This window comes from Aureobasidium melanogenum (assembly GCF_000721775.1).
Source record: "Aureobasidium melanogenum CBS 110374 unplaced genomic scaffold scaffold_55, whole genome shotgun sequence".
In the NCBI taxonomy this organism is placed as follows: Eukaryota; Fungi; Ascomycota; class Dothideomycetes; order Dothideales; family Saccotheciaceae; genus Aureobasidium; species Aureobasidium melanogenum.
Window position 1 is genome coordinate 1 of NW_024470107.1, and position 21,263 is coordinate 21,263.

Genomic DNA, 21,263 nt, shown 5'->3' on the forward strand with positions numbered 1-21,263 from the left:
GATTGGAGTCAACCAGAAAACCAGTAGGCTCTTTATAACGCTAGCCATCTGGATCCGGACTGGACGGGTAAGAAACAAGAACAAAAGTAAAGGTCGTCTCATGTTTCTTGTGGTACCAGCTGAGTCGCTTGCTCTGGAAACCGCCTTTGATGACCACGACGCTATTGTTAAGCAGTTCCCAGGAATCTCCTTCGAAAGCCCTTCTGACAACAAGTCTCGAAAGCACAAGCTCATGAGAATGTCGTTTGTTATGGAGTCTATGAGAAGCCATGTGATAATGCCACAGTACAAACGCCAGGCAAACGCGAAAGGTCAGCAGATGGCGCTGCTGCGCAAGCTCAGGAGCCTTTCTGAGTCGGACAAGTTTCAGCTTGTTGCAAACTACGACGAAGCAACCTCGACTGCGATTCAGAATGTGTGCAAGACCCTATCTCAAACAGCAATCACTTCTTCAGTAATCCTCGAAGAGTTGTACTCCAGCAAACAATCCGGCTGTATAGACGAGTGGGTAAAGCAGGGTTGGTGTGCACCGAATTCGACCAACTTAGACGTGGTCGGCAATCCTAAGGACTTCGAGACTATGAACGTACCACAAGATACGCCTGCACCTCCGCAGTACGAATCACGAGCACCCAGCTTCGAGGAGCTGTTTAGCTCACGGAGCAAGAACTGTATCGGATTGCAAGCAAGTCTAGGACTGGCTGGAGATCATTCGTTGCAGACCTCGCCATATCTTCCATCCACCGCGCCACCTTATTCCACTTGTGCCGAACTCGACTCAAACCCCTATGAGACCACATACCAACATGCCAGCGCAGTCACGCCCGATAGTCATGGAACTCCTGGTCATGCAATGGTCACGCACTCTGATTACGCCGAGATATTCTCTATCCCACCCTCGGAGGATCCCTTAACGCCAATGCCAACGTCTTCTGACTACATTGGCACATTTCTGTCCGGATTTTCGAGCTGTCCGAACAGCGCACCAGTCGTTCCACTGGGTCATGGTGAATCGAAAAGCTCCATCGACCGCTCTGCTCAAGAAAGGACCCGTAGCTCATCTCGAATGTCAAGCAAGGGCTCATCCGCACGTGTGCAGATACCTGCGACCAGCCCTAGGTATGCCGCCACAACCTTTGTCAACTCTCCAGGGGACGTAGTCAGCCCGATTCCAGACTCGCTAACAAGAAAACGCCGGCTATCGCAATCTCGAAGCAACGAGATGGCGAGGCCCGCCACTCGGCCGTTCTCTACGGATGGAGTCCTTGGTTCTTGTTCCCTCACAATGCATGAGCCTTGCAATATCCTCTCGAATACTGTGGCAGACAGCCTGTCTTACTCCCATAGACTGACTGACTCTAACCAAGACACAGCAGATCACGATCAACGTTCTGTGTCACAAAAAGCATCTGTTCTGTCCCTGTGGCTTTTGGAAGCATGGAAACAGTGTCCCGTCGCACACCACGTTCTCGCAGTGGAGCTCTTAGAACTTGCCACTGCTATCAACCACAGCATTTGCGAAGAAGACGTTACCACTTGCCGTGTCGTTTGCACACTCGCTCTGCTTGACCATTGTACTAGAGAAGGGTCAAAAAACTGCTCCCATGCAGGTCTCGAGATCGAATGTAACTTCACGACCGAGCTACGCAATTTGACTGCATGGTTGTATAAGATACATCCGATGGCAGACATGGAGTTTTTCTCGTCCCTAACGCAGTTGTCCTTGTTGGTAAAACAACTACAAATCGGTTCCTTCCCGAACAACGAATATAGGGACCTCCTACACATTACAAGCAACAGAAGGCAGAGGTCGTAAGTCAGGTCTGCCTACGATATAGCGATGAGTTGTTGCAGCGAGGTTCAGAAGCCGTCATCTTTAACATGTTGGAGTAAAAGCGAAAGCGGGGATCTAGTCATCGTTCGTCATTTCTTTTCGACTGTGTCTTGTCCACGTTGCGTAGATATATGTTCCTGGAAACTAAATCTAGCTGAAGATACCAATCAGTCACACTATAGCCTGGTATGTAACAAGCGAGTAGAGCAGTCTGCCTCCTTTTTGGAGGGAAACGATCACACACGATTCACTATAAGTGTGTAGGCAGGCAAACCCTGAGAGAAGCGTCTTCACGAATTCAAATAGACTTGCTCACACCCTGCTTGTAATACTACTGTCGCCTTCTTCCAGACTGTGCTGTGACACTTGCCTCCCATATCTTGTTTCCTAATCATTAGTTTTTCAGTAGTCGTCAGCCACGATACGTCCCTATAAAGCTCATATCCAGACCGTGTAGCAGCGAGCAATCAATAACCTGAATGTTCTAGGATATATTTGACGGTGGAAAGGAAATGAAGTACGAGCAAAGACAGCATGTGCACGAGCGAGAGAGACTAATCATCATACGCCTACTGCTTTCAGTTGCTTTCGTTTGTTGCAATAGCCACTCTTGACTGGACCATGTCGACCTTCTCGTGACACCTGTCGTTTGCAGTCACGGATGTATAACACAAGTGTCGAAAGAGCTCAAGATTCATCTCTATCGGCATGTCATCGAAGGATCCACCTGACTCGGGACATCTATCTAGACTTTTGTCGCGTTTGCTGGCTTCTTCTTCCTAGATGAGAATCCATACGCAAGCTGCCAGACGAAGATGCCTAGAGGCACGCCAACTAGTAATGTCCAGCTCAGCAATGAAAGCAGTATAACGACTAGCGAGAAAACCCAGTATGCTCGGCTCATAATTGTCGTGGCGGCGGCGCCGAAGCTTGGGAAGCGCAGAGTTTCTGTTGGCGCAGCGAGCATGACCTACATAGATGATAGTGTCAACGAGACACTTGCGAACAGGAAGAGCAGTAGTGCCGCTGCGGCCTCCACGTATGGCATAGTAGACCAGTAAGGTAGTTCGTAGAACCACCAGGTTGGACTCCCTTGAGGTCGCAAGAGACGCACGGCCCAGTTCAGGCGCGAAAGTCGCATTTGACCGTAGTGGTATCTCTTCGCGACTCTATCACCATCTTTAAGAGATCGGAAGTTGTGTATAAAACGTGACCATTGAGTCCAGTCGAAGTCGCCAGGTATGAGTAAGCTATTCTTTGCTATCTCATAGTCACAACGGTGACGAATGAGGAAAGCGTATGAACGGAGAAACCCCGTGGCAATTAGGCGATCTGACCGTCTCGAGTCTCGTGCAACAGACGTTGTGCCTCCTCCTCCGGATGCTTCCACTAGATATCGAGTCCAGAAGTTGTGATTGAGCAAGCAGAGTGGTATGGGCTTAACATAAATCGTGTTCTCTGTCCACACCATGTGTAGCCCGCTATCTTCGGATGGTACAACAGACCTTCCCTTGATTCTCTGTCGATGTAGCGGATCAATATGGTCGAATTCTTGGCGGCCCACGAGCCACAGACTAGGATACATCTCGTCTAATACAGGCGTATCAAGCTCTCTTTGGATGAAATCATGGACGTCCTTACCGCCAAGACCTATCGATGGTTCGCCTGGAAGGTGGTTTAGGGTCGCAGATATAGGCTGAGAGAGCTGATTGGAGTTTGACGCGTTTTGGGCTGAGTTGACGGTTTGGTTAAGAGACACAAGAATGCTAGTGTCCAGGGCCTGGTCGGGAGAGAACAATGTTTCGACAGGGCAACGAGCGAATGAGTTTGTCATAGTATCGTCCTGGGCTTAATTGCCCTTATGTGTTTTGGTGCGAGGTTGAAGCATATCCCACAAGACTACAGTAAGTTGGAAGATTCACTCGCAACAGGCCGTTTGCGTATAGGTAGACAAATTGAGTCTGGCTTGTGGTCAGCCAGGTACTAGTATGGCGACATTGTTCAGGAGCATATGCGGTTGTGAGCCAGTGATGCGCAAAATATGAACTTGGACTCACTATTAAAAGGCCAATCAGCATGCGTGGCTCTTCAGCCTCTGAGGCCTATTGGACACCCTCAGAGGACTCGAAAGTTGACGTGACCGAACAACGACTCAAGCGAATCGTGGATATATTAGGGGAAGAACGCAAAGTGAGAAGAATGTTTCTGTGATCTACAGTCTGCACAAAAGCACGAAGGCTTGGGTACCCTGGAAGATACTGCAAACCAGAACAACCCTGTCGAAATAAGCGCCATCCATATGCAGGGTAATTGGAAGCCATCCTATAGGCCACCTGCCTGGTCCAAGATGCGAGCGTCCACATAAACTCGCATCGATGTCTCTAGTGGAAGATACTCGTTACTGTATCGTAGAATGCACAGATATGGTAATCCCTCATTAGTCACAGAAAATCATCACTCTCTGCTACTATCGATCTTAGACCGACGTCTGAGTTTCTTGCAAAGCTTCCAACGTCGCTATATCTACTGCATTCAGTATTTCCCATATCTTCTTTTGCAGAATGATGCATTGATAATTCAATAGGAAGTAGCCGGGTAATCGTTATGGCCAGCGCTCTGGTCGAGTTCGTGCCTGAATATAAAAGGTGCCAATTTGCAAAAGTACTGCCGTACAAGTGGATGGGCATGGCATAATTCCGCATCACTCTGCGCTGGGGCTGAGTATTACTGCATGCGTTGGTGGAGGCTTGGGTGACGGCGAGATCCTAAAGCTAGTCGGCGGCTGGCCGAATCCTTGGGCCGAAGCTTGGCCAGAGCGAAGCGCTAATCCATTCTGGTGATCTCCACTGGCGCCAATGCTCATGATTGGATGAAGGATGGTGGTGGGGACTAACGCGGGAGAAGCGTTTCGGCAAACCCAACCCGAACCAGATTCTCGTCAAGCGATGAGAGAGCCTTGTGTGCTCAAAGTCAAGATCGTCTCATTGTCAATCGCAAGGGTCGCTGTGATGAGCCTAAAAAACATTCTTATTTATCGCCTCGACTGCCACTAAAAGCCTTCTTGGTGAGTCTAGTCTGTTTGTCACCCAAGCGCGCCTCCAAATCCGGCCTGAAACAGCGACACGATACGGCTGAACGCAATCATGCATGTCCGCTGCAGCTTACGAGGAGCTTTGCCATTGGCTAGGGTCGAGCTCTATCCCGGAGTCCCACTCGCATCACGAGGCATTTCCAATGTGACAACGGACCAGCAACAGCAAATTGAGATGCTCTTCCCAGAACCGTCTCCAAGGCAAGCTCTTCGAAAACGCACACCACTACTGTTTGTGTCCGTACCAACACCAGATCAAACATGGAGACAGTCGTATCGCTAGCCTCTGCACTAGCTCTGGCAGTCTTGCTCGTTTTCCTCTTTTACAATCAGGCTGGGAGGATGATACCGACTCGCTTGGATGCCCGTCGAGCCCCTCAAAGCCAGGATGGACTTTTACGTGTTCACGGCAAAGATACATGCAAAGACACTGAGGGTGTAGAGTGAGTTTTGCTAGAGTCAGAGAGTTGTTTCTACTAATCAAGGTCATTTCAGTATTGTGCTGGTTCATGGTCTTGGGTCCAACCCCGACACGACCTGGTTAGCGGAAGCACCCGAGGATAGCATCACTTCCGATGCGTCTGACCTTTCTGACATTGCTTCTGCGAGTAGAGCGAAGAGGTACGTGAACTGGGTCACCGAGTTCCTGGTGCACGACGTATACTGCGCTGATCAATTCACTCCACGTGTTTTCTTCTTCAACTACGACTCGTACTGGAAAAGGGATGCACTAGAGACAAGATTATGCAGCATGGCAGACAAGCTTTTGGCCAGTCTAGAACTTGCTCGCGGCAGCGAGACTGTACGATTTTTCCAACTCAAATCGACCAATTGGTAGCTGATGATGATAGGGAAAACGACGTCATCTATTGTTTGTTGCACACAGCTATGGGGGTCTAGTCGTCAAGCAGGTGAGTGGACAGAGTCGCCAATGCGATGGATTTGCTTATACTGCTAGCACACAAGGCCATAGCTCAAGCTATCTCGAAGCACCAGGAAATAAGGGAATCTACAAAAGCTATCGTCTTCCTGGGCTGCCCTCACTTTGGTTCCGATTTTGCAAAGTGGGGCGTCGCGGCGGCGCAGATCCTCTATCCTCTAGGCTCAAATCCTGTCATGTTGCAGGGGCTAGAGTACGGTTCGCTGTTACTGCATGACCTACACAGACGATTCATCGAAAACTCTTCGGACACCAGAGTCATAAATTTCTTCGAGGAACGTAAAGTGCGCATCCTGAAACTAGGATCATTCCAGTGGGAGAAGCTAGTAAGCAGGAACGAATGACACGTGAACTCGGTTGTACTGATGACAATTCTACCGTCAGTGTGTCACAGAGCAATCGGCCACACGGCCGGGTCGCACCGTGGAGAACTTGGGTCTACCTGTAGATCACTATAATCTCAACAAATTCGGCTGCCGTAGCTCTGGATACAAGTCTATCTGCAATAAGATTAACAGTCTCATCCAGTCGATGTGTCCCAGCCGGCAAAATGGCTACAAGAACGATGAACACCGGGATTGCCACCAAGTCTTCAAAGCCAGCACATACGAGCAGTTCAAGAACATCAACCCCGATCGTGTCGACCAGACCTGTCAGTGGGCCTTGTCTCACCCGTTGTACCGGCGCTGGAGAGATAGTGCTACCGATGACCTGCTCTGGATCTCGGCAGATCCTGGCTGCGGCAAGTCGGTCCTCTCGAGGTCGCTGGTGGACGAAGAGCTTCGGAGTGATGCAGACGACAGCACTATCTGCTACTTCTTCTTCAAGGACAACGACGAACAGAACAGCCTCGCGACTGGTCTGTGCGCGTTGTTGCACCAGCTTTTCCAGCAGCAGCCACACCTTCTCCAGCACGCTGTCCCGGCGTGGAACAAAGATGGAAGCAGACTGCAGCAAGAGACTGACGAGCTGTGGCGCATCTTACTCGCAGCGACGTCGGATGCGGCTGCACGTAGCGCGACATGTGTCCTCGATGCTCTTGACGAGTGCAGAGACAGAGATCGAGGCGACCTGATCGCAAAGCTTGCTCGTTTCCACGCAGACGCCGCGTCTCGGGGCCCTCGTCAGTCGTGGCTCAAGTTCATCGTCACGAGCCGGCCTTATGACGATATTCAGAGAGGGTTTGAGCAGATACCGGCGTCTCTACCTGCTATACGCCTGCGAGGCGAGGAGGAGAACGATCAGATCCATGCGGAGATCAACCGTGTTATCCACGTCCGGGTATCGCAACTGGCGAAAGAGCTCGGCCTTCGCGAGAGCACATCCGTCCGTATAGAGCAAACTCTGCTGGCGATGGAGCACCGCACGTACCTCTGGCTCCATCTGGCTATCGACGATATCCGCAAGACTCTACAACAAAGCTTCAGACCAGACGAAGAGCCCGTCAAGTCGGTGCCTTCCTCTGTAGAGGGCGCCTACGAGAAGATACTGGCTAGAATTGCACCAGAACAGCATCAGAAAGTGAAGCTCATCTTGCAGATCATCGTGGGAGCTCGGCGACCATTGGCAGTGGGTGAGATGGCGTTGGCGCTCGGTCTTGCGACCTCTAAGCAGCACAGGACATGTGCAGAGGCTCAGCTTGATGCAGACCACCTCGGCAAGCAGCTGAGGCACTGGTGCGGCCTGTTTGTGTTTGTCAACCACTCGAGGATATACCTGATACACCAGACAGCGCGAGAGTTTCTTGTCGCTCGTCAAGACAATGGACAGTCCTAGAGCTTCGCGCACAACACATGGAGGCACTGTGTGCAGCAGATGGAGATGGAGCAGACGATGACATCCATTTGCATACGCTGCCTTAGCCTTGAGGACCGTGAGGGCCCATTTCGCGAAGAGCATTTGACTAATTTTCCAGAGACAGGAAAACGCAGAAGGGACTTCATAGAGTATTGCTGTGAGCGGTGGACGGCTCACTACAGCTTGTCTCAGGACGCAAGTGGAGAAGACATCTTCCAAGGCGCGTTGGCTTTGTATAACACAGACGGCGAAGCATTCAAGTTCTGGTTCGGTCAGTTTTGGACTAAGACACGGCGGTATGATCACGCAAAGAGCATGACACCGATACGGCTTGCTGCACTAAGTAACCACAACAGAGTCCTGGAATATTTTCTCGGCAAGGAAGGGGTGCATGTAGATGCAAGAGACGAGAGTGGACGAACGGCATTGTACTGGGCGTCAGAACAAGGCCACGACAAGATCGTGCAGATGCTGCTCGACAGAGGTGCAGACGCCAACGCGCAGGGCGGAGAGTACGGCAACGCACTGCTAGCAGCTTCAGCAGGAGGCCATGGGAGTATTGTGCAGATGCTGCTCGACAGCGGCGCAGACGTCAACGCGCAGGGCGGATACTATGGCAACGCACTGCAAACAGCTATAGCAAGAGGCCACGACAAGATCGTGCAGATGCTGCTCGACAGAGGTGCAGAAGTCAATGTAGAGGGCGGTAAGGACGGCAGCGCACTGCAAGCAGCTTCAGCAGAAGGCCACGATAAGGTCGTGTAGACGCTGCCCTTCCATGGTGTTTAGCTCGATGCTTTAGACAACCAGGAAAGGACTGCGCTTCGTCTTACAGCTTGTGATGGTCATGTCGAGCTGTTCTAGCATATCCTTGCTTAAGGTGCGAATCCCAAGCAGCAGGAGATCAGGGGAGATACTCTACTTAGCTATGCAGCTGCTGGAGCGTCTCTTAAGATGGCGGAGGATGTTCCGAGTCTTAACGCTCCTCGAGCGAAAGAATCACTGTGGTCTCCGTTACATTGGGCTTGTCTGAAGGGTAACGTGGCACTGGTAAAACTGCTTCTGGCACACGGGGTCGATAATGCCTCAAAACTTCTATACACGCCATTCCATCCTTGAAAATCAATCTTCACAAATTAGGTCGTGAGTATTAAGAACCTCTCTAGGGAGAGTACGTAGAAACGGACCAATAGGCCTGAATAATGCCATATTCCATCCAGCATCTGTCCGTAGTGAGACGTGTGCAGTGAACATCTACTCGCCTACCTAGTCGGCTTGGAGTAGATGCATCGTTGCACCTCTTCATCAGCCTGTGAGGTCTCTTTCTCTGGTAGGTCGCCCTGGTCTAGCGCTCTGTATTTGTTCTTTTCTGCCTGCTTCACAGCTGTCAAGCTGTTAAATAAATTGTTCTTGACTCATATCCTTGTGATAGAGACGACAGCACGTCTAGATAGATTGATCCGCATGCATCGTCAACCAGGATCCTCGCTAGAGGATTTTATAGTCCCTTTGCGGTCTTTAGAAGGCCTCACCCAGACTTGTCAGACAATTTCGAAGGCCTGGCAAATCCTGGCGTGTTTGAATACCGTCTAGCATGTTCCTGCCCGGCAAGCGTCTCTGTGGCCCGTCTTCACTTGCGTCCGAGTACGAGAAGCTTCATCAGCTCCTCTGCGACTATTGCCGCATAACTCTACAGCAGCCCTCACCTGAATCAACAATTAAGTTGCCACGATATCTCAGTGTTGAGCCTCACTGCCGTCCATCCGAACAGATATCGCGCTACTGTGAGAATGTGCAGAATCTGTCTCAAAAGTCGTGCTGTATTGTGGTTGACTTGGCTGTGCTGTCCAATTCTGCTAGCCTTGCATGTGCATGTACATATGCATGTGGCGGGCTTTATTGGTGAGTTATGAGTTGGCTGCACGTGCTGGGCGTCAGCAGACTTGTCAATAAGAGCCCAAACCCCACTCCTGGAGCACAGCTTTGCTTCTTGCTTTTTTCAAACCAAGTAGAAAGACCTTTTTAAAACATAGAACCATCAGATCCAGAAGACTTTTGCCCTAAAATGTCCAATGGTCTTCCACCCGTCCTATATCGCTGCTGGTCCACGAAAAGCGCGGGCGATCTGAGAAGCCGCAAAGTACGCAATGGTGTTCGTCCGCACCACTTTACACAAGCAGAACTGCTCCAGGAATTCCAGCAGCACAGAAATCTCTATGGTCGCACACCCACCGCGTTCGTGTCGACGACGTCCGACTTCATCCGAGCTCTCCATGTCGCCTATCAAAAGATTCCTAACGAAAAAGATGCACGAAATGTTAAGATTGCATTCCTCACCCGAAACGGACCCTCGAACCAAAATCTACCATGCCAAAGATTTTGCCATGGGAAGTGGGAGCTCGGAGGAAGAAGCCAACATGTTCAAAAACGAGTACATTTTCCTTTGGGAAGTGCCGGACGACAATGTGATTCATACCGTTTCGATGGACCTTGTCATCGCAAGAGGATTCACTCTACCTGGACTTCATGTCGGCCGACCTCTGCCCAGCTCCTCCGACCTGCGAAGGGCAATCGTAGACCATGGAAACCAGCTGTCCCTCTTTGAGAGAGGATACCTTTGCGGAACAGCTGCCTGCATGTTTGGGGTAAGGGCACCCGTATATGATATTGCCTTAGGGGTTTCCTGTTGGGGACGCGGTAGGCCTTATATCATCGATCGAGCAACTGAAGAAGCCATCCAGGATCGAATGATCACTGTTGCGGAAGACTTGGAAGAAGAAGGGGAACTGGAATTTCTGGTGTCTGAGCTGAGTTGCTTGGAGGACACGCACGACGAGGCCATCATGGAGATAGGCTGGGAGCTGCAGAATGGCCATGATGTAGAGGACTTACAGGCTTTGCTCGCGAACGAAGAGTCGAAGATCACGGGTCACCGTCAAAAGATTGCAGGCCGAGTGGAGGCTGTATACCAGCGCTTAGGGTTTTGATGGAGATGTTGAACAAGACTTACCTGAGAGCGACTGAGAGAGGCGAGTGAGGGAGACAACTCAACCAACAGACTCTCCGTATAGCGCTTGAGATTTATGCATCGTCGTTCGTTTGACCAAGTCCAGAAAGTATTGCAGGACCGAGACCTCAAACGATAACTCGTATGGACCCTCGACGTCTGCAAGGCGAGCAAGCCAAGAACCTGTGAAAACCGACCTGCGTGGGACATTGCCGTTCATGTAGGCAAGTTCCAATCCAAAGGTTCTCAGACAGGCAGATCATTCCTTGCGCCTGCATATGGAGCAGCACGAGGGTCAGCAGAAGATGGAGCGTCAAGGTCATGGGTGTCCGTAGACGTGGTGTCTGTGACTGCGAGCAGCGCTTGGAATGCTGTAGACTTCGAAGCTGCAAGGCAACTCGAGCTACGCAGTCTGGCACGTCTTCTGTATCGACCCTCGTCTTCATCTTCGTCTTCATCTTCGTCTTCTTGTCCTTCAGCATCGCACTCGCGCTCCTGGACTGATCCTCCGTTATCGCGCTTGCGTTTCGAAAGACTGAGACTTCGAGACTTGCAGCTCAAGTAAAGTTGCATGCATTGGTCTGCGTTGACCTCTTGATCAGACGTCTCGCCATCGTGTACAATGTAGAGGGCTCTCTTGGTGCCTTGCTCCAGGAACTGAGCCGATTAAGCAAAAACAGTCCAGGTAAAGCGTGCGAACAAGTACTCGGGCGCGACGCCATATAAGGGTTGCAAAGCGACACCATGGTAGAGTTTGACAAATTGCTCGGACAAGCCGGGGGAAAACAGATGTACAGCCAGTCCGTGTGTCGCTGCGCTGTCGCTAGCAACAGGCAAGGGCTTGAGAGTGATGGCGAAACGACGTTGATCGAAAACTGTGTGTATGTCGGAGCGAAGCAGCAGGGCGTTGCGCGGGACGTCGATGGGCTCGATCTCGGGGCGGGGCGCTACACCGTAGCGAAACATTGTATTTCGCCGAAACCAGTCGACTTGGGTACGCGGGACGAGATGAGCGTACTCGGTACCTTCGACGGTAGCAGTCAAGCGACAGGAGATGTCGCGCGCGAGCAGGGCGTCCGTGAGACTGCCCTGAGGAGGCAACGCCCGGCTGGGCGGCATGTTGGGCACTCTGAGTTGCGACCAGCTAGACGGGAGATCTCCATGTGGGAAACGCCAGTGTGCGAAGATATGGACGAGGGGATATCTTTCTGTCGGGTTGGGGTCGCATCGGTAGATCTCGCGCGTCGTCGAGCACAGGTAGAACCATGATGATGTTGTGCTCATCTCGGTAGCCCGGATGTCGAAATGTCACGGTACGTGTCGCATCCTCAGGAATGTCCCTTCCGCCTTCCTGATGCGTCGGAGCAGCAAATGGTGGCCGTACTTGAGCCATGGTGACGATAGCGACAAATGTGAAAGTCGCAGACGGCTTCAAGTTTGTTTTGAAGCGCAGTGGCAGGACAACCGACAAGAATGTGGGGGGTGCTGGCGCTGGCTATTCTATTTTGGTCATCCGCTGCTAGGACTCTGATCAGTGATCAACCAGGCCGCCTTCCACTATGGCACTACCTACCCCACACGCAATCTGCCTCGTCTCCATTCGCTCGTGCAAGCTCGATAAGGTAGAAGGCGAACAGCATCCAACAGCCCTATTGTCTGCGGCCGAGGCTTTGACCAACCCTCAAGATCCAAAGATCAGAAGCAACTCACTTACGATTGTGATTCTTGTCATCATTACCGGATCGCATGGGCACACTCTCTTCGTTGAAGCTGGTATATGTACATAGACGCGGTACTCAGTAGACAGACACCACGGCAACGTTTGATTGTAGTAGACCACTTATTCGTCGGGCAGAGGCAGGTAAAGCCGAACTTGACAAGCTGGCAGGTGCAAGCGAGATTGAGAACGTGACTTGGCGGTCTCTTTCGTCGCGTCATCCAGAGAGAGCATCATTCAAAAGTCCAAAACAAACTTTTTGACTACACTGGTCTGACACAAGTATCAGATGTCACGATAGCATCCACAGGCCAGTCTGTCTGGGACGGTGCCCGACGCAAATGCACACACGGACAACAAGCATGTCGAACCCATACCAGCTTCCACCTCCAGTGACCGCAGAGCCCAAGCACCGTTTCTTCGACCCATGGAACTCGTCATCGACCGGTCATCAGAAAGCAGACAACCGCCTCGCAGGAAGCACGAGTTGGCGCGACGCACGCAGTCTGAAGCTTAGCAATCAATTCGGCGGAGGCGCGTCCGGTGGTGCTCGGCTTGCAGATACTGTTGGTGCCGGCAGTGAAGACTTTGGCAAAGATGGCAGATTAGACAATGGGAGCTGGGCCAAAGGCGCACCTGGTCTGAGGAGCGGAAGCCAGATGAGTGTGGTAGAAGCTTTCAGGATCAGAAAAGTCGGTGTCAAAGATACGCCGACTGAGAAAGCAAAGGCAAAGATTATGGTCAATAGAGGCAAAGAGCAAGAGCTGGATCTTTTGGATATACCTAGTGCGCAACCGGTACCACAACACTCGCCACAAGACCAAGGCCCAGCCTCGAGTTACGACGACGAACTCTTACGCGAGGACTCAAGTCCTGATGTGCAGCAGAGCGAGATCCACCAAGATCAGGATCCAGAGAGCGCCGCTATACGGAAATCTCCCCAGGTGTTCGCGGGGGCTTGCATCTATATCAACGGCAGCACGTATCCCACAATCTCGGACCACAAGTTGAAACACCTGCTCGTGACTCATGGTGCACGTCTCAGCATCCACCTCGGTCGTCGCTCAGTCACACACGTCATTCTAGGTCGTCCTAATGCCTCTTCTATTATAGGTGCCGGCGGCGGTCTGTCGGCCTCAAAAATGCAGAAAGAAATCACCAAGATTGGAGGCAAGAATGTCAAGTTTGTGACGGTCGAGTGGGTCATGGAGAGTGTGGCTAATGGGAAACGAGCACCCGAACAAAAGTTCGAGGCTGTAAGACTGGCTCTCAAGGGCACGGGAAGTGTCGAGCAGATGTTTGCGAAGGCTGCGAAGAAGGCGTGAGAAGATCCGACGCAGCACCAACATTGATGGACAAATCTGTGCTCACTAAACAATTACTTCACCACACTGATCCACACGATCACTTTACGTCTACAAAGTGTCTGCTCTCTGGAAGCGTCTCCAGAATTGATGTGCTTTCGGCTATCTATATACTCCGACTGGATGTTGTTCTAAGAGAGGCGAATAATTTTGCAATTCATGCTGCCTATCGTGATGGGCAGAGTGAGTATCACTGAATCATCCCCGGCTTACACTAGAGCAAAATATCAAAATTGCACCAATCAATCTCGCTGGACTATCGAATACCCTAGAACGTGCCATCGCTAATCTCGCTGTTCACAATAGACTTCGCCCCAAATAATCACGAATCCTTACCAGCAAGATACGCTAATCCATTCGGATGAGATGTACATTGCAGCAATGGAAGCACTCCTGTCCTAGTTATCCTTGCACGAGCAATTTTTCGCAGTCCATCGTTCTAGACAAGCTCAATGCTCTGGCATCACCGAGTGTTTATTCCAATTCAGACTCTGACGCTCATTGGACTCTTGGTAGATGTAGCCATCACGGTTTCGCTGAGCCCTAAGCTCCAGTAGAGATTGGGTGCAATTGGTCTGATAAGTGATATGCTTTGTGTAGCTTTGAGAATGCGCAAGGGGTCATACCTGCAGCTGACCAATCTACCTGGCCTGTTGTATTCTGCTGTACACCGTTGTGCATTGATGTGACTAACAGATCGCGTTTCGTCGCGTTTGGCTCCAGCCTCTTCCCAACCTCTATACTTACCATTCGGCATCCCCGAGCTGAGTGCGGCTGAATTTTGGCACAGGCAGAGGGATCCGGCGACGGCTGTCGAATCCTGATGACCTACCTGGCTTATAGTATCTCAACGTGTGACGCGCTGGTAAAGACCAGGCACGCGGTCCCTGCCCCTTTCCGAAGGCTTTCGAGAAAGCTGCACGACCATCATCTGCACATGGCTTGGTAACTGATCCATACATGAGACAGAATCTGGGTACCTGACTAGCAAGGCCTCGGGTCTCACCGATCGGTCAAGCCCTACCATCTAGGCTGCAGCCAGCAGAATTCTCTCCAGCCGACGATATCCGTGGTGACTGTTGCAGGCTGGAACAACCAGAGTTGGTTTCCCTGAGCTGTCGGCTCCAAGCCCAACGCAGGAGTCGACTCTTCTTGTTGTATAAATTGTGAGACAGTTCCATCAGGATCGCCTAGCAGATACCTACAACAGCTTCTGCCGGTACACCCGAACTGTCATTTTCATCTTTATCATGATTGCCAACTTGCTGCTGTTCGCCGTAGCAGCCACGGGGGTTGCTTCACAAGCTGAAAAACCGCCCTGCGCCGATCCCGGTCTGGAAAGTGCTACTGTCGCAATCTGCGGAGTCAGTGGGCTTGTGAACGGTACCTGCATGTGCCAAAACCTCGATTCCATCCTTACCGCAGCAGTACCGATTCTGGATGCCCTATGTCCAGCAAGCAGTGTAGCAAGTTTGTGGAATCGGAAGTCAAGATAAGCATTTCTCTTATTTTTCTTTTTGCTTGTCATTTTCTTGCTTGCCCGGGACGGCAGGCGTCTCGGCCCGAGCCCTAACCCAACACGCGGTCGCTCATACCGTTTGCAAAGCTTTTGGGTTTGCGCAGGACCGGAGAAAACGGCCCGCCGAGTTGCTATAGCTATCGACGTCACGAAGCCGTCCTCCCGCTTTGAAGACGTTCTCCTCGTCCTGTCGGCCTAGGTCCATACCATAAAGATGGAGCTCTTCACAGTGATCAGGTACAACGCTAACGCCATCGCCCCTGACAACCACAATGTCGGCTGCCTGTCTTGGTCTACAGACGCCCCAGCCCACCATCTTGCCATGAACTACGATGCCCTGGCTCTCGCACTGTACCTGATCGGCTTCCCCTACATCCTTGGGATTGGCAACCATCCAGTAACTCCGAGCTTCCACATCTAGCACGACGCGCTGTCACTGCCAGCTGTCTTGAAATTAGTGGAGCAGGATACCATGTGCCCGATCATGCATCCTGTGCTGGCCAACTTGCTAGTGTTTCTGATGTGCTGTCTCGCAGCAACATAACTCGGTCCAGAGACCACAGTACTGCCTTATTGCTTTCTGTCTCTTGTCGATGCAAACGGAATGGTAATGATCTGCACGCATGGAAATGAAATTACATCCTTACCGTCATATGCCGCACCTGGCACGCTTCCATCTTCGCACAAACCGGCGGCAATGTCTATAACAACCTTCAAGATAATGTCGATGTTTTCTATCTCAGCCGACGCGGCACCTTCGTTGTCAGTCCTATGGGGCCCGCTTCAATCCAGGTCGCCATGTTACGCCTTCTAAGATACGCGCCGTAGTGTCTTTCCCAAAGCACCGAGGATCGTCCTCATTTTGCGTTGTGGTCGCGGATCTGTGAAAGACTCGAGATCGTGGCCCTCGCTCCGACAACCTTGAGTCTTCGATGGTACGGCCATTGTACCCTACTGCCATCACGCCAGAGAATTATTGCACTGATAAAGTCAGAGCTGCATCGTAAGGAAGCAAGGTCGAAGTCTTCTAGGACCTTGGAAAAGATGCTCTCGGAGTGTCGTGTGAGGGAACCAAGTGGTCTAGTCACCAATCATCATCGGAGCCTTTTTCAAGCTGGTACGAAGCTCAAAGTTGCGTCAATCTGTCATGAATTTCATTTGTGGCCACGTTCCAGGCTTCACCATGCAAGGGGCGCTGTGGTTTATGTACGCTTGCAGGCTTGTATCTTCGCTGCCACTTACATGCCACCCACCCCATGTGAAGTGTTCCTTAGCATGATGTTTTGTTGTACTCGATAATCCAGACGTCACAAAGAGACACGTTGCTATGGTTCGCTTAGCGACCTTGAGTGCTAGCATGATGCCGTCTTTCTGCAGATGGTGGGAAATTGGCATTATGTGGCTTCGATATCATCTGGCCCTGCTATGACATACTACAGCTTGGCGAACACGAAATAACCATCTAGCCCATGGAGCAACTCAAGAGGGGAGGAATAGACTCGAGACTAGCGGTCAGCCGAAATCTTTTAGGATACAATGATTGGCAGAACGACGAGAGACAGGGATATGAACAGAGTCCAAAGACTTGGATCAACAGCGCTATCTGATGCAGGCGCTGCATCCCCGACACTGGATCTGAACTACGACCGACCGAGCCGCAATTCTGATACAGCCTGTGCAAGCACGACTAGTCTTAGGTCGATACCTGCGACATGGTCATATTCATGTCTTGGCCTGGAATTGTGGGCAGTGTCTCCCCCGATGAAGCACAGGAAGTGGAGGCAAGGTAAATGAATCGAACAAGCGACGGGTAGGTTCTTAAGAAGCACTTTTCCCAACACTCTGCAAGTGCTTTGCTGATCAACATCATCAACGGTCACAAAAGATCTTCAAAAGCCTTCTCTTCTGACACTTCGACTTACCATCACACAGAATCTGTACTGCAACCCAATCGTTGTCCCTTCCTTGGATACTCCTGAGGATCGAGCTTTTCGCTACTGCTGGATTCTGTACGGTAAGCTGGTGGACTGGCTTCTCATGCTGATAGCCTGAGATACTTTTCTTGACCGTCACTGACTCGAAGTACGAAGGGTCTCACAATATACTGTATCGATGCCAGGAACTTATACTATCGCACAAGCGCTGTCGACAGCGCAAAGATCAAGAGAATCACATGGTTAATGCAATGTCTATCACAGAAAGGCTGTTTGATCGTGGTCTGACAAAATTGCATGTCGATACAGAATCCGTCGAGCAGACCAGTTCTAATCTGCGGCACGTCATTGAATGCCTCACCGAGCTTGGCAAGGATGGAAAACACGAGTTCCAAGTCAAACACATGGTTCTCTTGGGACAACTGATGCGGAGACTAGAGAAACTGTATCCTGGACTTGCACCTGGAGTTGTTCTTCCCTCTTGCCAAGCGACACTCGCCGAGGCCGTGACTGCAGTAGGAGATTTGATAGACTCGTCTCAAAAACTGCCCAACTTCCTGGAGAATGGAGAGGTAGATGTGCTGATAGAGCTAAAGAAGGAATTGGAAGGTCCAAAGAATGGAAAGGAATGAAGTATCGAGTAGTCTATGCGATCGACAGGACGTTCCACTCTAGCTTGAGAGTACAGTTCTCTGATCAGAAAGCCTATCACGATAGAGTCTGAGTTGCAGTTACACGACGAACAACGAACGAATCTTTGTGCTTGATCGAACACTCTACGTCTGCTTTATGATTGATCGAGAGATCCTTGAGTCATAAACTGTGACACGTTCTGCATTTCTGGACGCATGACTTATCTGATTTGCAGCATATGCTCACTAATACAGAGAGTTATTGGTTAACTGGATTCAAAGTTGCAGACAATATCATTGCTGTTATGTAGCGCGATACGCACCCTCAGCGCAAAAAGCATGTCTCGGGCAAACATGTCGCCTCATTCTATGAGATTGCGATCTGCGTTGATTCTTCAATTTGATATAGTGATGATGCATGGTTTGTCTAGATCTAGTGGCTGCTGGAAGCAAGTAATACTAGGATATCTTTGGGGGGAATGGGAGCCGCAGGTGAGATTGCAGGACAGTCATTGATTCATCAAACACATTTATCTCAGCGACTGACAGCTTGCATGGTTTACTGATCTACACACGATAGAGGTCAGGATATCAAGCGACCGTATGAGGATTCTGGGCGCGCATTATCGAATGTGTTCATGCATGGATGTTTCGAGTCCGACGGATGCGCATATCTAGGCAGCGCTGCCTTCTGAGAGGTCAATAATGCCGCTAGCAAGCTGCCCCCTAGGCGTCAACACAATTCCATTCCAATCCCGAGGTAGGTTTTTGACTTTTACTTGGTCATTAGATCTGGGGGCTCTTGCTGAACCGACACGACGCCCTCATCCTGTGCTTTCGTCTCTCTCGTGACCAACTACTCTTTTTCCATCTTGAAACTTATCCTTCCCCACGGCACCTTCTCGAAACAGTTGAAAATTTGTCCAGATCACTCCTCATGGGTGGCTGGCGAGTTCTCCGGATTAACGAATTGTGTTCGGACACGTCCACCTCCCCCACCATACATCGAACAAGACATGACAATAATGAGCAGAAAGAAGCTTCGAACGTCTTACCTCAACATTCGCACTCCACATGCTCGCTCTCTGTAGTCTTTGATGTCAACATATGTAAAAGCTCGAATCGTTATCGCTCCTCCGAGATGATCTTCGAGTGGTGAAATCCAAACGAGCTTAGACTCGCACACGTCTGATCTGCTAGTATGACAACCGTTTTGTAATTGGTTCAGAAGAGACCCGATATATGTAACGTGGAAGCCCTGCAGGCGCTGAAGCGACTTGCCACTAGGATATCTTCGAGGCGAAAGGAGTGGGAGCTGTAATTGGGATCGCACCGCCTATGTTCATTGCTCAATTTCCGGTCTTTCCAGCTTAGGAAGCTCATAGGGAAGGTTGTTTGAGACACTACGCAATGGGCGTCAGGAAGCTAAGCAGCCATGGTCAGGCTGTGGGTGCGCATTAGTGAAATTGCTCAAGCACAGGTGTTTCAGCCTCGTCAGATCCGGATATCTAGGTAACACTGCTGACTACCAGGCTAGCACTGTTTTCATCGCACCTCTGTCTCGGCGTCAAAGTATCTGACATACAGTCCGAAACGGCTCCTCAAATGAGTGTCTCGTTTACTTCTGCTATCTTTGCAGATTACAGACGCAACATCTCTATCACAGGTACTGTACCTCCTGGTTGTCTTTGTGTCACCCCCAAGCTCAACATCCCTCATGGCGGCTTCTGCAGCAGATCAAAGCACCCCTGCCAATCTGTCTCGTGATATGACTGCCAGTCCCCCGGACATGGCAGACATATCACGTCTAGACATACTGGACGCAAGAGTTGTACAGTCGACTTCAGACAAACAACGAGACGCCCAAGAACTCAGCACGGACGCGCCAACCCGAATCTCCCAGGATTTAGACGCTCTGAGCAACAAATTTGCGCAGAAAGATGACGGAAGAATGGCATATGCGAATCGCAAGAAGGAATCTCTAAACATCAGCAAATCGAAGTAAGTAAGGATATAGAGACATCTGATTGCATCAACAAAGGCCGTCGCGGGTGTGTCTTCCTGATGCGCTGAGACTTTCTACGTTCAGGCTTTCTAGAAAGAGAAATACATCCAGGCCTCCCCTCACAATCCGATGTTCCAATCCTCCAGCACTGCAGCACTTTTTTCTAAATCTATGTACAGGAAAACTGAGAAGAAGTACAGAACAAAACTCGAGTGCTCCATCTGTTTCCTAGTGCGAACATTTTCCGATGCAAACTGCCTTCGCCGACACGAACGCGAGATCCACCAGATGCATGGCGGATCAAGGAAACTGTTTTGCCAACACAAAAACCGCAACAACCATAAGAAAAATCCTTTCAAACGTCCCGAGTATTCAGTCGCCCATATGCGTGCGATTCATGGAGGGCAGCCTTCGGACAGCCACGATGCTGTTATCCAGGATGAACTGAAACCCACAACGACTGTATCAGAGCTCAAGTCAAACGAAGAGACTCCATAGCACAGATACAGACGCTCAGGACCTAAGGAAGGCTGTCATAACCCGCCTAGGGAACACATTATGACCCAAATCGAGGCTGTACAAGCCGAGAGTTCTTCTATCTGAACCATCTTTAACAGTCTAGGTGTTGAGATGCAGTCCTTGAAAACACAGCTAAGTCAGATTCAGACAAAAGCGAACAACTTGTCGATTGGCAGCTAAATGAAGAAGACATAACGGAACACTGACGTTCTTCTTACTGTGGATAACATCACTTTGCAGCATCAACTACGACGTAAGCAGAGGACGCTTCTGTCGAAAATGCAGCATGCAGATAGCCTGTGATCACCTTGCTTGAAGTCTTTCTGCAGCTTCGTACGCATAACTCCGGAGGCTCACCTATTGCTACTTTGTAAGAGATCTACATTGTTTTTCACCTTCAAGCGCTTACTATAGGAAACTGGTGGAAAACTCCTTGTTATCCCATATTTGAGTTGTCTGATCTCGAAATTTTGTTGTGACCGTGATGTAGCAACAGGGTGTCCATCTTATGGTTACATGATGTGAAAACATTAAGTTCAAGCTTGAGCACTTCCTTGCTTACATGCCAGTCAGCCTACTGTATTGGTAAAGAGATCGATCCTTAGCTGGTTTGCAAAATATCATACATGATTACTGGTAACAATGCCAAATGTCAACCATAAGATAGCAGCGAATGTTACGCTCAAGCTGGACTGATTCGCGATGTTGGATGGGTAGAATTCACGCCAGGAAAGGGCAGTCTACCAATTGATGCTTGTGCGATCTCCCACTGTCGCTTTCTTCATCAGATTCTGCTTCGAACGTCGTTCGGTTCTCTATCAGAGATGAGATCCAGAATGATGCGAATGAGATTCAAGACTCTGTGTTGTTCTAGCTCCACGATAACAACCTCTCATGGTTCAGA

The 21,263-nt window shown here is 50.4% G+C and overlaps 9 protein-coding genes across 9 annotated transcripts; 7 read left to right on the top strand and 2 right to left on the bottom strand.

The window, feature by feature from the left end:
- Positions 1-100: 100 nt before the first annotated feature.
- M437DRAFT_89269 (uncharacterized protein) lies at positions 101-1,293 on the top strand (the record flags this gene model as incomplete). The annotated part of the gene is made up of 2 exons (XM_041029009.1): positions 101-1,119; positions 1,152-1,293. 2 exons carry the CDS (start codon positions 101-103, stop codon positions 1,291-1,293), a joined length of 1,161 nt encoding a protein of 386 aa, XP_040874674.1.
- Positions 1,294-2,579: 1,286 nt separating this feature from the next.
- Positions 2,580-3,912, bottom strand: M437DRAFT_79554 (uncharacterized protein; the record flags this gene model as incomplete). The annotated part of the gene is made up of 3 exons (XM_041027196.1): positions 2,580-2,763; positions 2,809-3,530; positions 3,892-3,912. The coding sequence occupies 3 exons, from the start codon at positions 3,910-3,912 to the stop codon at positions 2,580-2,582; spliced, it is 927 nt and encodes a 308-aa protein (XP_040874675.1).
- Positions 3,913-5,186: 1,274 nt separating this feature from the next.
- M437DRAFT_61128 (uncharacterized protein) lies at positions 5,187-5,763 on the top strand (the record flags this gene model as incomplete). Its single annotated transcript, XM_041023874.1, has 2 exons — positions 5,187-5,368; positions 5,421-5,763. The coding sequence occupies 2 exons, from the start codon at positions 5,187-5,189 to the stop codon at positions 5,761-5,763; spliced, it is 525 nt and encodes a 174-aa protein (XP_040874676.1).
- Positions 5,764-6,432: 669 nt separating this feature from the next.
- Positions 6,433-8,199, top strand: M437DRAFT_9095 (uncharacterized protein; the record flags this gene model as incomplete). The annotated part of the gene is made up of 2 exons (XM_041029065.1): positions 6,433-7,634; positions 7,665-8,199. Coding segments are annotated over 2 exons (1,737 nt in total), but the record flags the coding sequence as incomplete, so codon positions are not given.
- A 1,528-nt stretch (positions 8,200-9,727) lies between these two features.
- M437DRAFT_70624 (uncharacterized protein) lies at positions 9,728-10,649 on the top strand (the record flags this gene model as incomplete). Its single annotated transcript, XM_041025510.1, has 2 exons — positions 9,728-9,802; positions 9,843-10,649. The coding sequence occupies 2 exons, from the start codon at positions 9,728-9,730 to the stop codon at positions 10,647-10,649; spliced, it is 882 nt and encodes a 293-aa protein (XP_040874678.1).
- A 686-nt stretch (positions 10,650-11,335) lies between these two features.
- On the bottom strand, positions 11,336-11,953 carry M437DRAFT_61133 (uncharacterized protein; the record flags this gene model as incomplete). The annotated part of the gene is made up of 1 exon (XM_041023877.1): positions 11,336-11,953. One exon carries the CDS (start codon positions 11,951-11,953, stop codon positions 11,336-11,338), a length of 618 nt encoding a protein of 205 aa, XP_040874679.1.
- A 795-nt stretch (positions 11,954-12,748) lies between these two features.
- On the top strand, positions 12,749-13,711 carry M437DRAFT_61134 (uncharacterized protein; the record flags this gene model as incomplete). The annotated part of the gene is made up of 2 exons (XM_041023878.1): positions 12,749-13,082; positions 13,218-13,711. The coding sequence occupies 2 exons, from the start codon at positions 12,749-12,751 to the stop codon at positions 13,709-13,711; spliced, it is 828 nt and encodes a 275-aa protein (XP_040874680.1).
- Positions 13,712-16,981: 3,270 nt separating this feature from the next.
- On the top strand, positions 16,982-17,835 carry M437DRAFT_70626 (uncharacterized protein; the record flags this gene model as incomplete). Its single annotated transcript, XM_041025511.1, has 3 exons — positions 16,982-17,055; positions 17,202-17,283; positions 17,317-17,835. The coding sequence occupies 3 exons, from the start codon at positions 16,982-16,984 to the stop codon at positions 17,833-17,835; spliced, it is 675 nt and encodes a 224-aa protein (XP_040874681.1).
- A 1,435-nt stretch (positions 17,836-19,270) lies between these two features.
- On the top strand, positions 19,271-20,338 carry M437DRAFT_70627 (uncharacterized protein; the record flags this gene model as incomplete). Its single annotated transcript, XM_041025512.1, has 3 exons — positions 19,271-19,285; positions 19,475-19,836; positions 20,020-20,338. 3 exons carry the CDS (start codon positions 19,271-19,273, stop codon positions 20,336-20,338), a joined length of 696 nt encoding a protein of 231 aa, XP_040874682.1.
- Between the last annotated feature and the right edge of the window lie 925 nt (positions 20,339-21,263).